Source organism: Lepidochelys kempii, chromosome 16, assembly GCF_965140265.1.
Source record: "Lepidochelys kempii isolate rLepKem1 chromosome 16, rLepKem1.hap2, whole genome shotgun sequence".
Classification (NCBI taxonomy): domain Eukaryota; kingdom Metazoa; phylum Chordata; order Testudines; family Cheloniidae; genus Lepidochelys; species Lepidochelys kempii.
Window position 1 is genome coordinate 20,072,401 of NC_133271.1, and position 21,198 is coordinate 20,093,598.

The following is a 21,198-nucleotide window of genomic DNA, read 5'->3' on the forward strand; positions in this document are numbered from 1 at the left end:
GGAACAGGGGGCCCTTGGTCAAGGATGAGGTTGAGTCAGAAATATCTTGAAAGCAGTGAGCCAGAGCCTCACCCGGTGTGAACTAACTTCCAGGGAGTGACAGCAATTTGCACCCACTGAGGATCTGGTCCTGTATTTCTACCTCTAATGTATACTCTAATATGGTACTATGTGGACACTTAGAATCAACTCAATTCCATTGGCATGAGAACTCTGGTGACAGCATGGTCCAGTGGTTACAGCAGGAAGCAGAGTCAGTCTAGCGTGCTGCCACCAAATAAAGGGATAGGTCACTTCACTGCTGGGTGCCTCAGTTTCCCCTATGCAATGATACCCTAGATTGACACTGTGATGGAGTGATGCTTCCAGGCTCATTTCAGGCCTCAGCCCACGCACTCCCCTTTGAAGGTAAGTGGTTTCCTTATTTGTGTTTCTCCTACATCAGACCTCCCACCCCAGGCAGCCCAATTCTCCGGGGGCCTGGGTCTCAGGCCATCATTTACAGGAGGGCAGAGTGCCACCCAATTGGAATGATGGCAATCTAGACCCACTTTGCCCTGGTGTTAATGCCACCCTGAGCTGTAGGGAAAAGAAGAATCAGGCTGTTGTCTAATTACGGAGGCCACCTGGGAGCGGACAGAGGCAGCGGATGGTGCCCTGTGGCTGGCTGCCATAGACAGACTCCAGCTCTCCTCCCACAGGAGCCAAAGCTGCCTGCTAGTGCTGGGGGAAGGGAGTGTTCTTGGCTCCAGAGGGGTGAAGCAGGGAGAGGTGATGGCAGAGGACTGGTTCCCGTCTGCTCTCAGCCAGCATGAGCTAATCCAGGGCCCCACCCCCTCCTCCCAGGCTGGGCGTGCATCTCGCCTGTCACACAGCCCTGCTGCCTGGATGCACAGGGATTCCCCAGATGCAGTTACAAATTGCAGCCCCGCAAAGCGCTATTCGCAGAGCAGGCTGCATGACAGGAGGTCAGCCCTAGGGAGAAGCTGCAGCGTGTGGGCCAGCCAGGGACAACACGGCCCATGACATGGTACAGCTTAGACCCTATGCTATGCCAATCACTGGGGTGACTGCGGGCCTTTGATTTGGCTGGAAAGCACCAGGTTAGCAGCAGCCTGGGAAGCAAAGCTGCAACTTCTCTCAAACAGCTGGATACAGACACCTTTAACTGAGGCCCCATAAGCAGCTGTCATGAAAGCAGGTACTATCCCCTCTGCATGGCCCTGAGGCAGGGACTGCTTCTCGCTGTGTGTGGTGGGGATGGAGAGATGACGTGGTCACAGTCTGTAAACCTTGGTGGGGAGAAGATTTCTGATAGCAATGAGCATTTTAATGTAACAGACAAAGGCAGATCGATATCCTATGGCTGGAGGCTGAAGCTGGACAAATTCAAATGGGAAATAAGACACATTTTCAACAGTGAGGGCAATTCACCCATGAAACACCTGACCTAGGGCAGTGGTGGATTCTCCGTCACGAAGTCTTCAAGCCAAAACTGGATCCCTGTCTACGAGATACTCTCTAGCTCAACCCCAAGTTATGGGCTTGACATAGGCCTCACTGGGTGAAATTCAATGGCCTGTTGTATGCAGGAGATCAGACTAGTTGAGCCCAATAGTACCTTCTGGCCTGATAACCTATTAATCCATATGTGTACAGCAGCCAGCACAATGGGAGCTGGAACTTGGCTGGGATCTTCAAGCACGACTGCAATACAAATAACAAATAAGAGCTAGAGATCTTGGGGGGAAGGGGCGTAAGGCTTGAAATAGGATGGGGCTTTTCCTTTGGCCTCCTGGTCCCGAGGAAGGGATGAGGAGCACAATTCTCCAAGGTGGGCACTTTAATAGGGGATCCAAATATATCTCTAAGGCACACATCAGCATCCAAGCCCTAATGAAGAAAGCATCACAGGAGAGCAAAATGGGTCCAGCTGGTGATGATTGCTGAGGGGGTGTTGCCCATAAAATGTATAACAACAATGGAAATGCTGAGGGCCTGTCTAACATGCATTGCAGCAGGTAAATGCCCACAGTGACACACCTGAGTGATAATCGGAATAGCCTGGAATAGCCGCATTAGCCACTCACCTTTGGAAATGGACCGCTTGATTCACTGCCATTTAGCAATTATCTGAGGCAAGAGCAGCCAGCTGCCTCTTCCCCATGTTCCCTCCCTCTACTGCCAAATGAGTCTTTTTTGAACGGTTTCCTTGGAAACAGACCGCTTAGCCCTCTCACCTCTGCCCCCTCCCCTCCTTGCTTTCCAGTGCAGGAGCAGAGCTGTGCTCAGGCAGTCTCTGCTCTTCCCCAAGATCTCTCTACCAGCTCTCATTAAACGAGCGTGGCAAAGACGTGCGTTATTCTTCGGTCGTGTGCCTCGGGAGCTATTTGAAAGATGCTTATGGCACAGGTGCTTCAGCAGGGTGGGTGGCATTTGGGCCTTAGTTAGGCAGCCACCATTGCAGGTGATTGTTGTTTTCCTGCATTTGTATTTCTCTTCTGGTTCCAGAGGAAGAGTCGGGTTCTGAGGCTCCCAGTACCCAGATCAGCTTCTCCTTGTTCTCATGCCAAACAAATAGTAACCTCGGCCCACCTCGCACCTCCACTCCCCCTCCTCTGACTGTCACGTCAAGGTTATTCAGCTGGAGCAGGGAGCCCCAGAGTAGAACTTGCCATTTCACTGCAGTATTTCATTAATAGGACAAAGTGAAATTAACCCATTTGCTACAAAACACATTAGGTGTTACTGTTACTCCCAGCAACCCAGCAGCTTCTAGCCAATTTATTTCACAGAGCTTAGGAACGCTGGAATGGACTGAATAGTGGGATGCGCCTGGACACCTCAATGCCAAATTTTCTTTATCAGAGAAGACTGAATGATCCACAGAGAGATATGAACCATTGAAAAGGTTCAGAGGTTGGCTTTGGTTGAGATATGCATGCAGACATTCAGATGCTGGCCTGATTTGTATCTGATCTGTTCAGATCTCTTGGGTCTGCAAAACTGGGCAGGATATGAGGAACATAGAAAATGCCAGACAGGGTAAGATCATTTTTCTGTCTAGTTGAGTATCCTGTCTCTGACAGTGGCTGGAACGAGCTGCTTCAGAGGAAGGTGCAATAAACCCTGTGGGAGGCAGCTAGAGAAAAACCTTCTTCCAGGAAAAGCTTCCTCAGGACCCCAATCATTGGAGGTTGGTTTATGCCCTGCACTATGAGGGTTTATATTTCTTCCTTGTTTATTCTTTTAATTTTTTTACCACAATTGTGAATATTCTCCTTATCCAGATTAATGTGCAATCTTTTTTTGAATCCTGCTAAATTCTTGGTCTCAGCAATGACTTGTGGCAATGAGTTCCCCAGGCTAATTACGAGTTGAGCCTTGCTTCTGGAGCGTGAAAATCATCATGAAAGTTAACAGCACCTTTCCATTCAGGGCTGAGGTTTGACAGGACTGATTGTCATTTTATTGCCCAGGCTCAGACCAAACTACAATTTGGGTTTTTTTCTTTTAAACCAGCACACAGGGGATTCTAAGCTTTGGTATTGCTTGGCAAAAGGCCACCATCCAGGCCCTGGCAGCCTCCCAGTTTTACAGGGAAGAGGAATCAAGTAGCTCAAGGAGTCACCATCACTAAGGCATCATCACACCATTCTCAACAAGTACCTTACACCATCCCTGAGCTGAAAGAACCACCTGCCCTTCCCAGTGCCAGCTCCACAATCCATCCACAGAGGGGAGCCAAAACACTGACTGGGACACATCCTGCACTGGCAGCAGATCAAGGGCCTGATTGCATGGCAAAAAAGAGAGGGCTAGATACCTCCAAGAGGGCCTGACACATCAGTCCCGTATCTCCTTGTAGTCCTTATCCACCGTGGAAAAGCGTATCAGGCGCACCTCAGGCGGCTTGGGCTTGGTGTCATCCCACACGTACTCCGGGGAGAGGAGCTTTGAGGGCTTGTGGGAAAAGAAGTGCCTATTGAGGTGGCTCTCCTCCTGCCAGGTCGCCATGATCCCGTTGGCTTTGTCCGTCAGGATGGTCATGTGGCAGGCCCTGGTAAACTCGTACACCTGCTTGACCAGCCCGCCGAAGACGGCCCCTGCATAGTAGAAGTCCCCCTGGCTGTCAGGGATGAAGGCAGCGGAAGAGCTCCTCCTCTCATAAGGGAACTGGCTGCGAGGGACATTGTAGTACCCAGGGTGTATGGCTGCTACCATCTCACCCAAAGTCTCCGCCCCCCATGGGTTGTGAAACACCATGTCGATGTCCAGGCAGAAGAGGTAGTTCACCTCCTGGTGGCTCACCTCTGCGATGTGCCTGTTTATTGCCTCCATCCTGCGCATGGAAATCTCCTGCCAGTGAGAGTATTTTTTGATGGGGACAATGCTGAGGCTCCGGCCGGGCTGCAGCTGGACTCTGGGGATCACCTGGGGGTCGTTGGTAAAGATGTAGTACTTCACTCGATAGCCTTTCATGAAGAGCTTCTCCGCAGAAGCCACGAAGCGGCCCACAAATGTGGTGTACCTGTGCAGACACAAAGGCATTGATGCATAGCACCATGGAGGAGAGGGGCCGTGGCCCAGGTTACTGGGGGTCTATAGTACACTAGGATGTGGTAGGAAGAGTTTTGCCTAGATACTGCTCTAACGATGGGCACATTACAGGTGCAATGGGTTGGAATAGCGCTACATTAGATGAGGGCAGAGAGACACTAAAGAACATGCCTTGGCTGGTCAACTACCTGAAATGAACTAGAAATCCCACATGTCCCAGCTCTCGCTAGTCTCACAGAGAACCTGGGATGGACTTTCAAAATTGCTGACTGTGCTTCTCTGTGGCCTTACAGCTCATGTGGCCCTTTAGGATACGTCCACATGACAGTCAGAGGTGTGACTGCAGCATGTGTAGACGTACCCGAGCAAGCTTTGATCTAGCTAGCTCAGGTCCCAACAGCAGCGAAGCTGTGGCAGCCTGGGCTGCAGCATGCACTAGCCAGCCAAGAAGCCAGGCTCCTTGGCGGGCGTGTACGCAGGCGGCTGGCCTACGCTGCAGCCTGGGTTCCACCGCTTCACGGCTATTAGCACCCGAGCTAGCTCAGCTGGGTCTACACGTGCAGCAATCGCACCTCCATTGCGCTGTACACATCATCAGTCTGATCCGTGTGGGTGTAAATGATCACACGGGGCAGCGGTGACTCACGCTCCTGGCTTAGCGCACGCAGCAGGTCTTTCCATCACAGAAGGGGTCTCTTCTCAGACTGTCTAATGATCACCCATGTGGTTCCAGTTTGGCAGATGGGGCAAGTCCCTGGGGAGTCATTTGACTTACACTCAGCATCAAAACCACACGTTTAATTTAAAGTCTGACGGACATTGCGTCTCCTGTTCCTGGGATTCTCTAAAATTGCGGGTTGATGGCTGGCAAGGTAGGTTATTGCATGCCAGCCTCTGGAGATGATCACGTCCGAGTTCGATTATACCAGCGAACGGAGTTTGGTGGTCTTGGCCTACTCACTGGTGGATACTTATCTATGTAATAAAACCAGCCTTCCTGCCAGGCCTTGTCTACTCTAGAAGGCTTTACCAAGTATAGGAATACCCATATGCTACACTGGCAAAGCGCTTCCAGTGTGGACGCAGCTATGCCGGCAAATACCGGTATCGTAACCCCCCCGGAGTGAAACAAGCTCTACTAGTATAAGGTCGGCTTTGCCCATAGCGCTGCGTCTTCATCGGGGCTTTTGCCAGCACAGTGCTGTCAGTCAGGGCTCACACCTCTTGCCTGACTGAGGCCACAGCTGCGCTTCGGGCACTTCAGTGGCATGACGATAGCTCTGTAACTGTGCCACTGTAGCGCTGAAGTGTAGATGCTTCCTACAGTGATGGAAGGGGTGTTTCCATCGGTGCAGGTCATCCAGCTCCCCGAGCAGCTGTAGCTAAGGTGATGGAAGACCTAGCCAGGGGTTAGGCTGGCATAGCTACGGCGCTTGGAGGAGTGATTCATGCCAACCTAACTTTTAAGTAAAGACCAGGCCTGACGTAACTAGGCCAGCAGGAGCCGGTGGCTTGGATGCCAGAGGAGGTGTGGCACTGGACTAGCACCGGTGTTACTCAGCACAGCAGGGCTGATAGGCAGCAATAGAACCTACTTGAGCTATTGGGAGGCAGCATGGTCTAGTGGCTAGAACACTGGCCGAGGTCTCCAGAAACCTGGGTTCTGTCACTAGCCTGCTGGGCGACCTTGGGCAAGTCATTTCCCCACTCTAGGCCTCCGTTTGCCCATCTGTAAAAGGGGGCTAATGGTGTAAAGCATAAAGTCGTTGGTGATCTACTGATGCCAAGTGCAATACAAGAGCAAGGGATGATGATGCCTATTTCTAGCTGATTCCACCAGGCCAGGCTCTAACCAGTGTCATTGCTACCAACAGGTTACAAGGCCCTTACTCTTACAGAGGGGAAACTTGAGCAGACGTAAAAGGTTGTTCCTGACCCCAGCTCTCTAGCCTGTGCGAGTCTGGTCTCTCTTCTCTGAGCAACTCCTTTAATTCCACCTTTGCCCTCCTCTTGCTCTCACTGCCCCCCACCTAGTCCTCTGTGGGAGGACCAACACTGGGGACAATGCTGGCTGGGGAGCTTTGGGAGGACGCAAACCTTTTGCCTCACGAACCAGAGCCGTTGTGCGACTCACTTACTTGCCAACGGCAAAGGCTGTCACCCCTATGGTGAGGTTCAGTGGCTTGTAGGCACTGTCCAAGAGTTCGGAGTTGAAAATTCCTTCCCAAACAATGGGGGCCAGCCAAGGCGTGAGAGTCAGCACGTCCTGGCGCCTGAAGGAAGACGAGAAGGGCAGTAAACAAAACGAAACAGTCCCCTTTGGTCTGAGCCCAGTACGGCTGTGAAAGAGATGCTGGATAATGCATGTGTGAAGTCAATAGTTAACCCTTCAAGTTCCATTGTACATGAAACATGCCAGGCTCCCCCATTGGAAATTTTCCCTCACGGCAGCCTGGAGGCTTCATAACTAAGGCTTCGATTTAGTCACGGGTGTTTTTAGTAAAAGTCACGGACAGTAAACAAAAATTCATGGCCCATGACCTGTCCATGATTTGTACTGTTTACCCATAACTAAAACTTGGGCTGGGGCCCTCAGTGCTCGGGGGGCGGTCTGTGGGGAGGGGACCATGGGTGCTGTGGGGAGTGGCCTGGGACCTCTGCTGGTGCTGGGTGGTACGGGGACAGCGTGTGACCCGGGACCCCAGCTGGTGCTGGGCAGGGAGGGGCTTGGTGGGGCTGATAGGCTCCCTACCCAGCTCCGTGTGTCCCTGCAGCTCCTAGGGAGAGGGAAGTCCAGGGGGGCTCCATGCACTGCCCCCGCCGAGCTCCGGTTCTGCAGCTCCCATTACCTGGGAACCACAGCCAATGGAAGCTGCGGGAGCAGTGCCTGCAAGCAGGGACAGCGTGCAGAGCCCCCTGGCTCCTCTGCCTAGGTCAGGAGTTGTGGAGTCATGCCGGCCGCTTCCAAGGAGCCTTCCCCCGCCCCCCCAGTAACCACCGCCCTGCACCCCCACCCCTAATCTACAGCTGCTGCTGGCCCAGGGGTGCCTGAGTATTCGGGCAGCCCCTGAGCCAGCCGCAAAAGTCACAGAAAGTCACAGAATCCGTGACTTCTGTGACAGACACGCAGCCTTATTCATAACTATATGATTCTCTCCAGCTACTTCCATCACCTCATTGCAGGAGGCCTCAGAGCAAGATAAAGCAGGCTCTGAATTTCTGCTCCTAGGGTGAAATCCAGTCCTGTGCAGAGGGGCTAGCAAAAGGTCCATGCTCCACTTACATCCTACTTAAGCCCATGGGATCTCTGCACAGGGCCACTGAACTCCACATAGGGGGAGGCCACGCATACCCTCCTTATATCTGTTGCAGGCCTATACGGGTAGCTGCATATGGATTTAAAATATATGCAAAATTATTAAAATTAAACAAAACTGTCTTTTCATAACCATGGCAACGGGGCAATCTGTGGTATGGCACTGCATTATCCCAGCCTGGAAATGTAGTTTTCATATGTTGGATCATAGCTAATGTTTTTAATATCTGGTCCAGCATTCGGACATGTAACAAAGCTAAGGGAAATCCATACCCTCTTTCACCTGCACAGTGTAAGCATCTCATGCACACGTAACAGAGGCCTGTTATTCCTGACCACAGTCCACTGAATGCATCCGATGAAGTGAGCTTATGCTCAAATAAATTGGTTAGTCTCTAAGGTGCCACAAGTCCTCCTTTTCTTTTTGCGAATACAGACGAACACGGCTGCTACTCTGAAACCTGACCACAGTAGTTCACTCACATTTTATCCTTCTTCCTATACGAAGGGCTGTTTGCAAGGGCTCTGGAGTGTTTTATGAGGTATGTTTTATGATGCTTGCCTGACCCTGAGATTTGTTGCTGAGACTTAGCAGAAGCCTTGTTTGGCCACGTTTTGGGACTATGCCAATATGCAGCTGTCTTCCCGACCCCACCTTCCAACCCAGATCCCCTAAGGCCACAGAGGGCATGTAAGCTAGGTTCAAGGAACCAGGGGAATAGCTTGGTGGCCCAACATTGTATTGCATCGTAGCTCAGCTGCAGCAGATTCAGTCAGATTGGACACAATGTTTGGTGAGCCTTGAGTGTGACTTCCTTGTACATTAGGGAAGTCTGATATATTGAGACAAAAATAAATTCAGGAACTGATGGGGGAGAAAGACTAGAATTTGGTTTTGTATGTAGAAAACACATTAATTTAACCAAGATCTTCTCTTTCCAGATCAGTTATCTGAGGTCTTATTTTTGGACACCCTGGGAGTAAGTTTATCCCTTGTATCCAATTTCCTCTCCTTACAAAGGGCTTCACTGGATCTCTCTGGGTGACTCATCCTCCATGGTATTTATACACTCAGCGAAGCATATGCAACCACTAATTAGCTCTCCCCGGAAACATTTCACACAAAAAGCTGCTATAAAATACCACACAATGGGCCTGATTCTCCTCTCACTTACACCAATATAGGGTGACCAGACAGCAAGTGTGAAAAATCGGGATAGGGAGTGCAGGGTAATAGGAGCCTATATAAGAAAAAGGCCCCAAAATCGGGACTGTACCTATAAAATCAGGACATCTGGTCACCCTACACCAATATAACTCCATTGACTTCACTGCAGTTATTTTCAATTTACACCAGCGTGAGTGAGAGGAGAATTAGGCCCCATGTGTCCTAGCAAAACAGAAACGAGATGCAAACATGGATGGATAGACACACGTTAGGTGTTAAAATGGTGGCTAATGAAGGGAACTTGTTAGAGGCGTCAGACACACTGCTCCTGTTGGGCCCACTCCTGCAAAGGTGCTGAGCATGCTCAGCTCCCTGCTGAAGCCAGGGGAAGATTAGTGACTGCACTTTTCTCTCTGGTAAGTCATCACTATGGAAAAGCATTGCAAGGATCCTTCCAAATCCTAATGATGCACCCAAAGGGAACTGAAACTGCCTCTCTTGGGGTTTTATACCGTTGGCCATCACCATAGCATCTGCTCACCTAATTAGGCATTCCTCATTGGCTAATGGGGGAGGATTAAAAGAGAATGAGGCCGAAGACACCAAACACCAAAATATTTGGAAGATAATACATCAGCCTGGGGATGAGACACAGCTACCCATTAGTCTTCATGAGGCTGTATTCTGTTACCGTTACTCCTGTTGAGTAGTATCTTTCTCCACAAGCAGTCTCATTGACTTCAATTGGCCTACTCATAGAGTAAGGTGCTGTTCAGTGTGATTACGCGTTTTGCAATCTGACCCGTCATCTTAAAGGGTCCAATCCTGACAGACCCCGGGCGCCCCGAATTGAAGTCAGTGGTGCTATTCGCATCAGTTGTTGGGGGTGGGGAGGGGGTGTCGCAGAATCAGACTGTCCTGGGAGGAGACTTACTTCTGATCCAGTAATCTGGGCTGAGGATAAAATAGCCTGCAAAGGAGAACAAACATCCACTGAATAATGGAGGACTAGGCCTGGAGGAGAGGAAAAGCATTTAAAAGGGGAGACATTACAAAGATTGGTGCTTACTGGGGGAAAAGCTGGACAGGCTTCTCTTCTGCATATTGTAGTTTCATGGAGCTGCATAAGAAGAAGGAAAGAGGGAAAGGTCTGTACATTCTCCTTGACACAAGGGGGCAGGTCAGTTTCAGGATTGGTCCTTGCACCAAATACTCCTCAAAGCACAGGCACTGGTTGCTCCTACCGCACAAGCTGCATTGCCTGGCAGGGGCTGCATGCATTGCCTCCCTAGGTAAAGCTTTAAGAGCCGTTAGAGAAACCAGTCCTTTAAAATGGCACCTCGCCACACAACCCCATGGGGTGGGAGAGACTGGGGGCTTTCGGGGAGTCCTTTACACCTCCCAGATTCTCTGGGGGAATCAGGAGAAGGCTAGAGCCTCAGGGCAATAAGCCAATGGAATACACGCTAGCAAGGGATTGTCAGCATGCACTGCACTTTGTTGGCTCTGTACCCACTGGGGCACCGCCCCCCCCCCACTACTGGAGGAATTTTTAGCTGGGGAGAGATGGGGTTTGCGATGTAGAGGGAGGAGAGTTGGGCCAGGGAATCTGAGCCTGATTCACGTGCAGTCACACGTATACAAGTGTCCCCCTGAAGCCCCTTGGAATGCAAGCAGGAGTGCTACTCAGCAGGGCTAAGGCTTCCATTCCCACCTGCTGACCAAAGGACATTTGTCCTCCTCTTAGCCCCGCAACGCCAGAACAATGACAGGGGAGCGAATACTGGCTTCTCCTCTGACCAATAACACTGTTTGACACCAAAGTTCCAGTTCTTCGTTGCTGGTGAGAACTCAAGGGGCACCAGCTTTGTTTACAGATCCCAGCAGCACTGGGCAGCGACACAAAATCAAAGCTAAATTCTAACCTGTAACGGAGGGAAGACAAAACAGAAAACTCTAGATTCCGATCAGTGGACTGTCGAGGAGCTGCAGGAGATTTCCACTGGCCACAGGAGCCGCAGAGGGCCGATGTAGACAGCCCTCCGCTACCCCTACCCCACTGCAGGCTCTGTCATAGGGAGCAGGCACGTCTGTTTTGTCTTCCCTCCGTTACAGGTTAGAATTTAGCTTTGATCTTGTGTCGCTGCAGCTGCCCAGAACACGGGCGCAGGAGGGCAGCTGACAGCCACCTTTACCCTGACTTCTCCCACACAGGCGCTAAACCGCTCCGGAGAGGCAGCGCAGAACCTGGCCCTATATTTCTGAGAACTGACACATCACTTCTTAACCGCATCATCCCTGGGCGAGCACAGCTTTCAGTGCAGCGTGGTCAGCACTTTGCATTGCTGCAGCCAGTATCAAGCCTATTGAGAAAAGCAGCCTGGCGGGATTTCCAGCATCGCTAAGCCACACATTCACAGCCTACTTGGAGTTCATTACCTGAAGGCTTAGCCGAGATGCCCTCGGTCAGATTTCCTTCCACCGCCTGCTGCACTGGATTTGTTTAAAGATAACTTGGGCAGTTGCTGAGCTCACACAGCAGGGTGGTGCTGTTGGTAGCCATTCAGAACGGCTTGATTTCTGTATCCCAAATTGCTTTGCAGAGCCAAATAACATGGTTATGGAGTAGGTGTGGCACCTTAGAGACTAACAAATTTATAAGTTTTCGTGAGCTACAGCTCACTTCATCGGATGCATTCAGTGGAAAAACTGAATGCATCCGATGAAGTGAGCTGTAGCTCACGAAAGCTTATAAATTTGTGAGTCTCTAAGGTGCCACAAGTACTCCTTTTCTTTTTGCGGATAGAGACTAACATGGCTGCTACTCTGAAACCTATGGTTATGGAGTGTAACAAAAATACTAGAGGGAAAGAGGGAGATGAGGAACTCCAGGTGAGGGAGCCACAGAGTGATTGCATGCAGCTCTCTGTGCTTTTATTAAACTATGAACATATGACCTGTTAAAGAAAGAAGAGGGAAGGGAGCTATTCCATCAGCTGGAACAGATTCCAGGATAAAATGGCTTTCAGAGGCATATGCATCTTAATGGACAGTGAATGTTTCAAGCTGAGTATATTGAGAAGCAACCCGAAACGTCTAGATTCTTATTCTCCCTACAGAATGTTGTGTTTCCCATTTCTAAGTAATGGAATCTTTAACAAGAACAATAGACCGTGACATGGAGTGGGGAATGATATTGTCTAACACCACTGACTAAGATCCTATGGTTACTTAGGTGTTAGGCCCAGATTCACAAAGGTATTGAGGCCCCTAACTTGCATTGAAATCAATGGAAGTAAGTGGTCCTAATACTTGTGAGGATCTGGGCCTAAGCTCTTTAGGACAGGGGCCATCTTTTTGTTCTGTGTTTGTATAGCGCCTAGCACAAAGGGGCCTGGCTCCAAGATTAGGACTTCTAAGCACTGCAGCGATGTAGATAACAAATAATAATAATCATCCAGTCACCACGGAAAAGGACCAGGAACTAGGCGATCTCAGTTCTAGTCCCACCTCAGCCAAGACACACTGTGTGACTTTAGGCAAGTCATCATTTCAGCTCGGTCTCAAACTGGATACTTACAAGATTTCTGGGCAAGGAAGGTAGTGTGGAAGGTAGTGGACTGGCCCATTCCAGACAGTCATCCTGTAAGTAACAGGAGAAAGCATTAAAAGGTAGGAAGACATTTTCCAGCACTTGTCAGGATTTTCAAAGGTTTTCTCAGAATCCTACACAGAGCCTGAGACGGCCTGCTAGCTTATCTAGCCAATTCACCAGCGGATGCAGAATACAGTGATATACAACCTCTGTGAACATTTTTGGACTAATTTACTGCTGGTCATATGCGAAAGGGCACCATGAACGGCTGATGTCCAATAGGCTCCAACTTTAAAGTAAAGGAGTCGTATTATTATTATTTACATCAAAGTGTTTTACAGACTGCAAACCATGTAAATATATAGGGCTCCCTTCACCACTGGTGACAGACAGCCACCCCTGGAATGGTGCAGAACAGCCATTAGTATAGGGCCAGAAATACATGCAAAGTATAAATAGTAACAATAAAGTCTCCTTCCAAGTGGTTTGTGATGCATCACTAGCAGTGTTTGCCTGTGAGCATTCCTCGAGTATGAGTCAGTGGGTAAGTAAGGCCAGCAGTAGATACTCACCAGATAAATATGGGAATGAGGATCAGGCAGAGTATGAGAACAGATTTCACCACTTTCCAGCAAGTCATTTCTCCTAAAGTGAAGCAAAAAAAAGACAAATTTCCATTCGCAGCAGTTCTCAATCGGCCATGGACAAAAGATGAGGCACTAGTCTTCGAACTGGGTATAAAGATCCCACAGCAAGGGACACACAGGGAAGCATGAAATGCTATGTGGCTCATTTTATCTCACAGTTTTAATTCCTCCTCTTGCGCATGCGGGAATCCAGCAGGGGTTGGATTGCAACAGTCTGAGAGCCCAGCTAGTCTCTACAGCTGTCTTCCCAAGCTGCATCAGAGAAACCTCACTATGGCCACAATGCCCTGGCTAGTTATACTGTAATAGACTATTGTGGCCACATCCACCCTAATTGAATTGGCCTCATTAGCACTGACCCCCCACTTGATAAAGCAACTCCCATCTTTTCATGTGCTGTATATTTACATATAAGCTGCTCTAAGGTGCCACAAGGACTCCTTGTAGTTTTTCCTGATCACAGTGGCTCATTTGGTTATGTCCCGAAGCCTGGAGGTTGATAGCCCTCCTAATTTTATCCTAACCTGCGTGAAGCCACTTGTTCAGATAAAGCTATAATCTCTTTTTGAGGTTTAGTAAGCTGCTGGACTCAGTGATATCAGAGGGTAGGTACAGTTAATGTAGTCATCACTGTAGAATATAGATACCAGCCTCCATGGGCTAATAATTGCCCAAGACAGAAAGATCCCAGCATATGTGCATATGAGATGAAGGCAAATTGGGATCTGCCATAGTCAAGGTAACACCCTGTAATATGGAACAGATGCGAGCCATAATATAGACTAGATAATAATGGATCTCTATTTCAGGGTGGTCTCTGTAGCCCTGACACAACCCTGAGTCACACCTTAAACAGCTGGAAGGTCTGATAAGGGGCAACACAAGGCAATTCCCTCCTGCCTGGCAGCCCAGCGTGTTGCTCTCAGCTCCCAGCTCCTGCTGGTGCAAAGAACCAGCAGCTGCTCCAGACAATCAACATTTTAAATCACCAGGGGCCCCTGAGCAATTGCCCCTTTTCCCTCATTGGCAGGCCTGTACACAGGACTTCCGTGTGCTGCCCCCCTCTACTAGACAGTGTGCACCCAGTGAGCATTGGCAGTTCCTTAACATGGGTGCCAGGTTTATACGATTGTGTGTGAGGCCCAGAGATCAGGGAACAGAGACCCCAGCAGCGATGTAAGGGGCGGAGCCCCCTCAAGTCTGGTCCACACAAACTGGATCGAACTGAGGTGCTAAACCTGGCTACAGTCCTGGCCTGGTGGGTGGGTAAGTGACTGTCGCTCCCACCCAGGATCTGGTAGAAATGTGGATGGGACCAAAGTGATTCCTTTAAAACAGCACCCACATTTCAAAGAGGATGCCTCATGCAGACAGATGGGAACCCTGCCGCTCCCTGTCCCCACCCCTAGTCAGTTCTCTTTCAGGGTGACAGAGAGGCAAATATAGCAGCAAACTCCTCCTTTAGAGGCTTCCCTGGAAGTACCCCGCCACTGAGGCCCCAAAGGAGCCAGCAGCCCTACCCAGGCCCGCATTACAGATCTGCCCCCAAGAGCAGCATGTGCTGGGACTTGCAGCATTCGGCTCGATCTGCTGTACCCTCCCCAGGTGGCATCTAGCAACCCCATCCCAAGACATCCCTCTGGGTCAATCCAAAAGGCACCCTACAGTGCAGGTTAGGGTTGCCAACTTTCTAATGGCACAAAACCGAACACCCCTGCCCCGCCCCTTCACTGAGGCCCTGCCATCACTCGCTCCATCCCCCCCCCCTCTGTCGCTCGCTCTCCCCCACCCTCACTCACTTCCACTTGGCTGGGGCAGGGGTGTGGGACAGGGTGAGGGGTCCCGGCGGCGCTTACCACAGCTTCCAGGAAGCAGCTGCCAGGTCTCTGCAGCCTCTAGGCGCATGGGCGGACAGGGAGGCTCCTTGTGCTGCTCTCGTGCCTGAAGGCGCTGTCCCTGCAGCTCCCATTGGTTACGGTTCCTGGCCAATGGGAGCTGCGGAGCCGACACTCAGGACTGGGCAGCGTATGGAGCCTCCCTGGCCACCCATGTGCCTATGGGCTGCTGGGACCTGGTGGCCACTTCCGGGAGCTGCATGGATCTAGGACAGGCAGGGAACCTGCCTTAGCCCCGCTGTGTCGCTGACCAGACTTTTAACGGCCCAGTCGGTGGTGCCAACCGGACCCACTGGGGTCCCTTTTCGACCGGGCGTTCTGGTCAAAAACTGGACATCTGGCAACATTGGTGCAAGTGGAGCTGCACCACGTTACAGGGTGGAGAGTCCCCATCATGTAGCTGGGAGAAGTTGGGGATGCAAGCCATGGGGGAACAATGGAGGGATAATACTGGGGGACTAGAGCCTGGACATGGGATAGGGATGGGGACCAGGACTCGGGGGAGACCAGGACACAGAGGACAGATGGGGTGGGGTTCAGGATGTAGTGAGGGGCAAACAGGATAGGGAGAGGCTAGGAAAATGGGGCAGAGAGCAGATCCTGGGGCAGATGGGGTTGGGGAATAGGACACAGGGGGTAGATGGAGCAGGACACTAGAGAAGGCAGCTGATGGCATGGGAAGGGCAGGAGGGACCAGCTCAAAGTGCTTTAATGAACCGTTGATTTGCATCAGCAGGGTACACACAGACAGCTAGTGCCTGGTGGGTAACATCCCAACTTGCTGATGAATCTGCTGCCCCAGACAGCTGCCTAGCTAGTCTGTGCCTAGAGCGGTCTCTGCTGGGGACTGCCCTTTAGCTGTAAACAGTGCTTGGATATCACCTGCCCACACAGCACTGGAGAATGTACCACGGGGATCCATCCTGCGTGGGCCCAGGGGAGGGTGGGCAATGCACTACATGGACTCCTTAGTATTTCCCCATTTCTAATTTCACTCCTACAGAATGGAGAACAGAAAGCAAATGAAGTTTCTTTATTATCACACGCACATTTCCATGGTGCCCATAGTATCTGGACTGGAGGAGTTAGTGCTTGCCAAGAAATGAAGAAAGATCAGGGCAGCCTGACATTTAAAATCCTAATAGAGTCACGTTTGGCAATTCCGGACTCTTACCTGAGTGTTCTGCAGATCCCCAAGTAGGAGCTCAGCCAGATTTTCTAGCAGCCCTTCCCTCCTTGCCGTTCTCCTGTGCTCAGACCTGCCTCTCCTGATTACAGCGCTAAGAGAGCAGGAAGTGCCGCTGCATTGCAGCTGTGATTGTTTCCAGGGACTGCAGTCCAGCCAGAATGTCTAGTGGAGGAATAACAACTGCGCACTGGTAAACACTCAGCCCAGGATTAGTCTTGGCATAAGAGGTCTCATCTCCAGAGCAACAATTTTCCTCCTGTTCCGTGTTTTAACGTCGTTCTGGGAAATGATAACAGACCGACAGCCCTGGAGAATGAAGCACTATATGTATCCAGGGCCTACCCAATGTAAAGATTTTTACTATTGTTCCATTAAGCTATTGTACGAGGGGAGCAGAGGGAGGGTGGCAGAGACATGCAGCAGGCAGTCAGAGAGCATAGGCAAAGGTGCTGGGTACAAAGCTTGAATACATGTTTTTTTAAATGGTTATAGCGCTAGGTTTTTGGCTGGCTCTTATGCAGCCAGGCAGGGGAGTATGGCTGGGTAAGACCTGCCTGGATTGTAGCTCCAGGTTTGCTGGTAGGGAGCTCAAGGGGAGGGGGAGGAAGCAAGGACTGTGTGCCCTGCCTCCCTCCAAAAATGGGCAGGTGGGCATACAGGGGCAGAACAATACCTCCCCAGGCCCATTCACAGAGCTGACTGCAGCTGGGGGCTGGAGAAGTTGTAGCAGACGGTTTACCTCCCAGACCCAGCGCAAGAGGCGAGCATCAGGAGATTTGTGCCTAATAGGGGTGTCTCTGAAGCTATTTCTGGGGCAGTGCAGCTTGCAGGCTGGCCCTTGCTCAGGCAAGCCCATAATGATAACAGCAGGGCCCTGTTGCGGTTCAGTGATGAGACAGAACACAGCTTTATGCAAGCAAACAGGCTGGTCAGCAGAGATGGGCTGTTCTGCCCCCCCTGCCTTCCACCTTCTCCTTTTATTATATTTCTCCCCCTAAGCATTACACGCTGCTACACAAAGGAATGTATGACGTTGATTCATATGCTTAGTTACCATCCTCTATCTACTACAATCCTGGTTCTCAGGCCTTGAGCCCAGGCTAAAGAAACCTCCCACAGTTGCTGTCCAAACAATCAAGTTCTCAGGGTTCATATCTAGCCCTTGTCCTTGGATAGAGCAATGTGTGCATTGCTCCTAGGAAACAGTCAGGGTGTGCCCCGCCTGCTTCCAGGTGGAATAGCTAGACATTAACCCTTCAAGGGCCCAATCCTGCAAACACTACAGGGCATAATGCTCAGCACTGCCAGGAGCCCAGTGCAGTGTTGCCAACTCATGCAATTTTATAACGAGTCTTGTGTTTTTCTGCAAGCCTCAGCTCCTGGAGCTCTGTGATGAGGTGGGAATCTCAGCTTGCATGTTTTTAAAAAAGTAAGTTGTCTCTCTTGATTGCAAAGAAAGCTTGCAAACATGACCCCCCTAACAGCTCCAATACCAGAAGGCAAATCAAAAGCCTCAAAAAGTGTTATTTTTGAGCCAATCTCATGATTTTGGGTGGGGGGGGTCCTAAGTCATTATTTTTGAACCTTCAGGGTTGGTAATATTGCAAGGAAATATTCCTGCAGTAAGGTACTACACAGTGAATGTGGGCAGGAGGGGCCCAGTCAGGCTCTTAGATAGTACAACCAAAAGGCACTGAACCATAGAATCATAGACCTGGAAGGGACCTCAAGAGGTCATCTAGTCTAGTCCCCTGCACTCAAGGTAGGACTAAGTATTATCTAGATCACCCCGAAAGGTGTTTGTCCAACCTGCTCTTAAAAATCCTCAATGATGGAGATGCCACAACCTCCCTAGGCAATTTATTCCATTGCTTAACCACCCTGACAGTTCGGAAGTTTTGCCTAATGTCCAGCCTAAACCTCCCTTTCTGCAATTTAAGCCCGTTGCTTCTTGTCCTATCCTCAGCAGTTAAGAAGAACAATTCTTCTCCCTTCTCCTTGTAACAACCTTTTATGTACTTGAAAACTGATATCAAGACCCCTCTGAGTCTTCTCTTCTCCAGACTAAACAAACCCAATTTTTTCAATCTTCCCTCATAGGCCATGTTTTCTAGACCTTTCATCATTTTTGTTGCTCTTCTCTGGACTTGCTCCAATTTGTCCTCATCTTTTCGGAAATGTGGCACCCAGAACTGGACACAATACTCCAGTTGAGGCCGTATCAGCGCAGAGTAGAGCAGAAGAATTACTTCTTGTGTCTTATTTACAACACTCCTGCTAATACATCCCAGAATGATGTTTGTTTTTTTTGCAACAGCGTTACACTGTTGACTCATATTTACCTTCTGATCCACTATGACCCCCAGATCCCTTTCTGCAGTACTCCTTCCTAGGCAGTCATTTCCCATTTTGTATGTGTGCAATTGATTGTTGCCTCCTAAGTGGAGTAGTTTGCATTTGTCCTTATTGAATTTCTTCCTATTTACTTCAGACCATTTCTCCAGATCAATCTGAATTTTAATCCTATCCTTCAAGGCACTTGCAACCCCTCCCAGCTTGGTATCATCCGCAAACTTTATAAGTGTGCTCTCTATGCTATTATCTAAATCATTGATGAAGATATTGAACAGAACCGGACCCAGAACCCATCCCTGTGGGACCCCACTCATTATGTCCTTCCAGCATGACCGTTGTCAAGGCTGATTCCCCACTCTGGCACTTCGAGTACAGAAGGTGGGGGCCTGCAAGTATTCTAAAAATTAATACTTGTATTAAATTCCAGGCTTGTATTAAACTCCCAAAGTTCCAGCTTTTCTCTGAACTTGGCTTCATAAATGCTGCCACCACCCAAGTGAAAAACTGCCTCTTGCAAATCCTGGAAAAACTCACTTGGGAAGTTTTTCCTGAGGCCCCTCGGCTTTCCCCCCCCCTCCCTTGGGGAAGCCGAGAAAGAAAACAAACAAAAGGGAAACCCAGCTGTTGCCACCAGCTAATTGAAAAACATATGCACACACCTTTTAAGACACAAAATCAATCATGTTCTTAAAAAAGGTAAATTTAAAAAAAAAAGAAGAAGAAAGGAAACACATCTGGCAAATCAAGCTATTGCTAGATCTTATAGAGCGACTGAAAAGGGGTTAAACACCAGGAATGGCTCCCTGGGGTTCAGCTTAATGTTACAAAAGAAAACAAAAATACCTGAGCTTAGCACAGAGGAAGTCTACAAGGCAAAATAAAGAAACAAACCTGAATTTATCTAAACATTGCCTGTCCCAGTGAATCCTTCTAGGTATGGAAGATGATTTTTCATACCTGGTCCAAACTTTACACAGCATTCCTGCTGCTCCTGTCTCTTCAGCCAAGAGAGAACAACAAAGAGACAAAGGGAAAGCTTTTTTCCTCTTTTTAAAAAGTTCTAGCCTTCCCATTGGCTCTTTTGGTCAGGTGCCCATTCCCTTTCCTTTACCTGAGGGACTTTTTTTTTTTTAAAGCCTTTACAGGTAAAGCAAGCAGAGAACAGACATCAAGAGGGACTTTATAGCTAACTGGCTGGCTGGGTGTCCATAAAAGAGAGCTACCCCCCAACCCCTTCATTTAGCACAACTGTGAACCACTGATAACTACTCTCTTAGAACAATTTTCCAACCAATTATGCACCCACCTTATAGTAGCTCCATCTAGGTTGCATTTCCCTAGTTTGTTTATGAGATGGTCATGCGAGACAGTATCAAAAACCTTACTAAAGTCGAGATATACCACATCTTCTGCTTCCCCTCTATCCACAAGTCTTGTTACCCTGTCAAAGAAAGCTATCAGGTTGGTTTGACACGATTTGTTCTTGACAAATCTATGCTGACTGTTACTTATAACCTCATTATCTTCTAGGTGTTTCCAAATTGATTGCTTAATTATTTGCTCCATTATCTTTCAGGGTACAGAAGTTAAGCTGACTGGTCTGTAATTCCCCAGGTTGTCCTTATTTCCCTTTTTATAGATGGCACTATATTTTCCCTTTTCCAGTCTTCTGGAATGTCTCCCGTCTTCCATGACTTTTCAAAGGTAATTGCTAATGGCTCAGATATCTCCTCAGTCAGCTCCTTAAGTATTCTAGGATGCATTTTGTCAGGCCCTGGTGATTTGAAGACATCTAACTTGTCTAAGTAATTTTTGACTTGACTGAAACAACCATGTTTCATACTAACAGAGACGACTTGCATTTATTGGCGTGCCTCTGATGAAAACGTCCTTCCGACTCTCTGAGCGCTGTGTATAATTATCATAACACATAGCACTGGCTGGACCAGAGAGGCCTTCCTGCCCATCCACTCCAAAGCCTTATGATGAGCTCTAAGGCACATGGTGCTTTACGTTAGACAAAGTCTGCTAACCAAAAAGGTGACCCTCCCCCCAAATAAGAACAAAGAGTTCAGTGGCACCTTAAAGATTAACAGGTTTATTTGAGCATAAGCTTTCGTGGGTAAAAACCCCACTTCTTCAGATGCATGGCATGACAAGTACAGCTGCAGACATAAATATACTGACACATGAAGAGAAGGGAGTTACCTCACAAGTGGAGAACCAGTGTTGACAGGGCCAATTCAGTCAGGGGGGATGTAGTCCACTCCCAATAATAGATGAGGAGGTGTCAATTCCAGGACAGGCAAAGCTGCTTCTGTAATGAGCCAGACACTCCCAGTCCCTATTCAAGCCCAAATTAATGGTGTTAAATTTGCAAATTAATTTTAGTTCTGCTGTTTTTCTCTTTGAAGTCTGTTTCTGAAGTTTTTTTGTTCAAGTACAGCTACTTTCAAATCTGTTCTAGAATGTC

At 49.2% G+C, this 21,198-nt stretch overlaps 1 protein-coding gene across 4 annotated transcripts; it reads right to left on the minus strand.

Annotated features, from left to right (window-relative positions):
- Positions 1–1,361: 1,361 nt before the first annotated feature.
- On the minus strand, positions 1,362–19,724 carry GBGT1 (globoside alpha-1,3-N-acetylgalactosaminyltransferase 1 (FORS blood group)). 4 transcript variants are annotated; one of them, XM_073314546.1, is made up of 7 exons: positions 19,617–19,724; positions 13,212–13,284; positions 12,625–12,687; positions 10,114–10,164; positions 9,979–10,014; positions 6,699–6,833; positions 1,362–4,531 (listed from the first exon to the last, which is right to left on the minus strand). In XM_073314546.1, the coding sequence occupies exons 2-7, from the start codon at positions 13,277–13,279 to the stop codon at positions 3,847–3,849; spliced, it is 1,038 nt and encodes a 345-aa protein (XP_073170647.1). In that variant the 5' UTR covers positions 13,280–13,284; positions 19,617–19,724; the 3' UTR covers positions 1,362–3,846. The 4 variants fall into 4 exon arrangements, with proteins under 4 accessions (XP_073170647.1, XP_073170648.1, XP_073170646.1 ...); XM_073314547.1 differs by having other exon boundaries at positions 19,683–19,713; XM_073314545.1 differs by lacking the exon at positions 19,617–19,724 and adding an exon at positions 16,356–16,512.
- Between the last annotated feature and the right edge of the window lie 1,474 nt (positions 19,725–21,198).

What these genes read in the sequence shown, in the direction of transcription:
- GBGT1 (XM_073314546.1), bottom strand. Translation starts at nt 13,279, where the DNA reads ATGACTTGCTGGAAAGTGGTGAAATCTGTTCTCATACTCTGCCTGATC. An exon ending in CTCATTCCCATATTTATCTG is followed by an intron (nt 12,688 to 13,211) that starts GTGAGTATCTAC and finishes TGTTACTTACAG; the next exon opens with GATGACTGTCTGGAATGGGC. An exon ending in CTTCCTTGCCCAGAAATCTT is followed by an intron (nt 10,165 to 12,624) that starts GTAAGTATCCAG and finishes CTTCTTATGCAG; the next exon opens with CTCCATGAAACTACAATATG.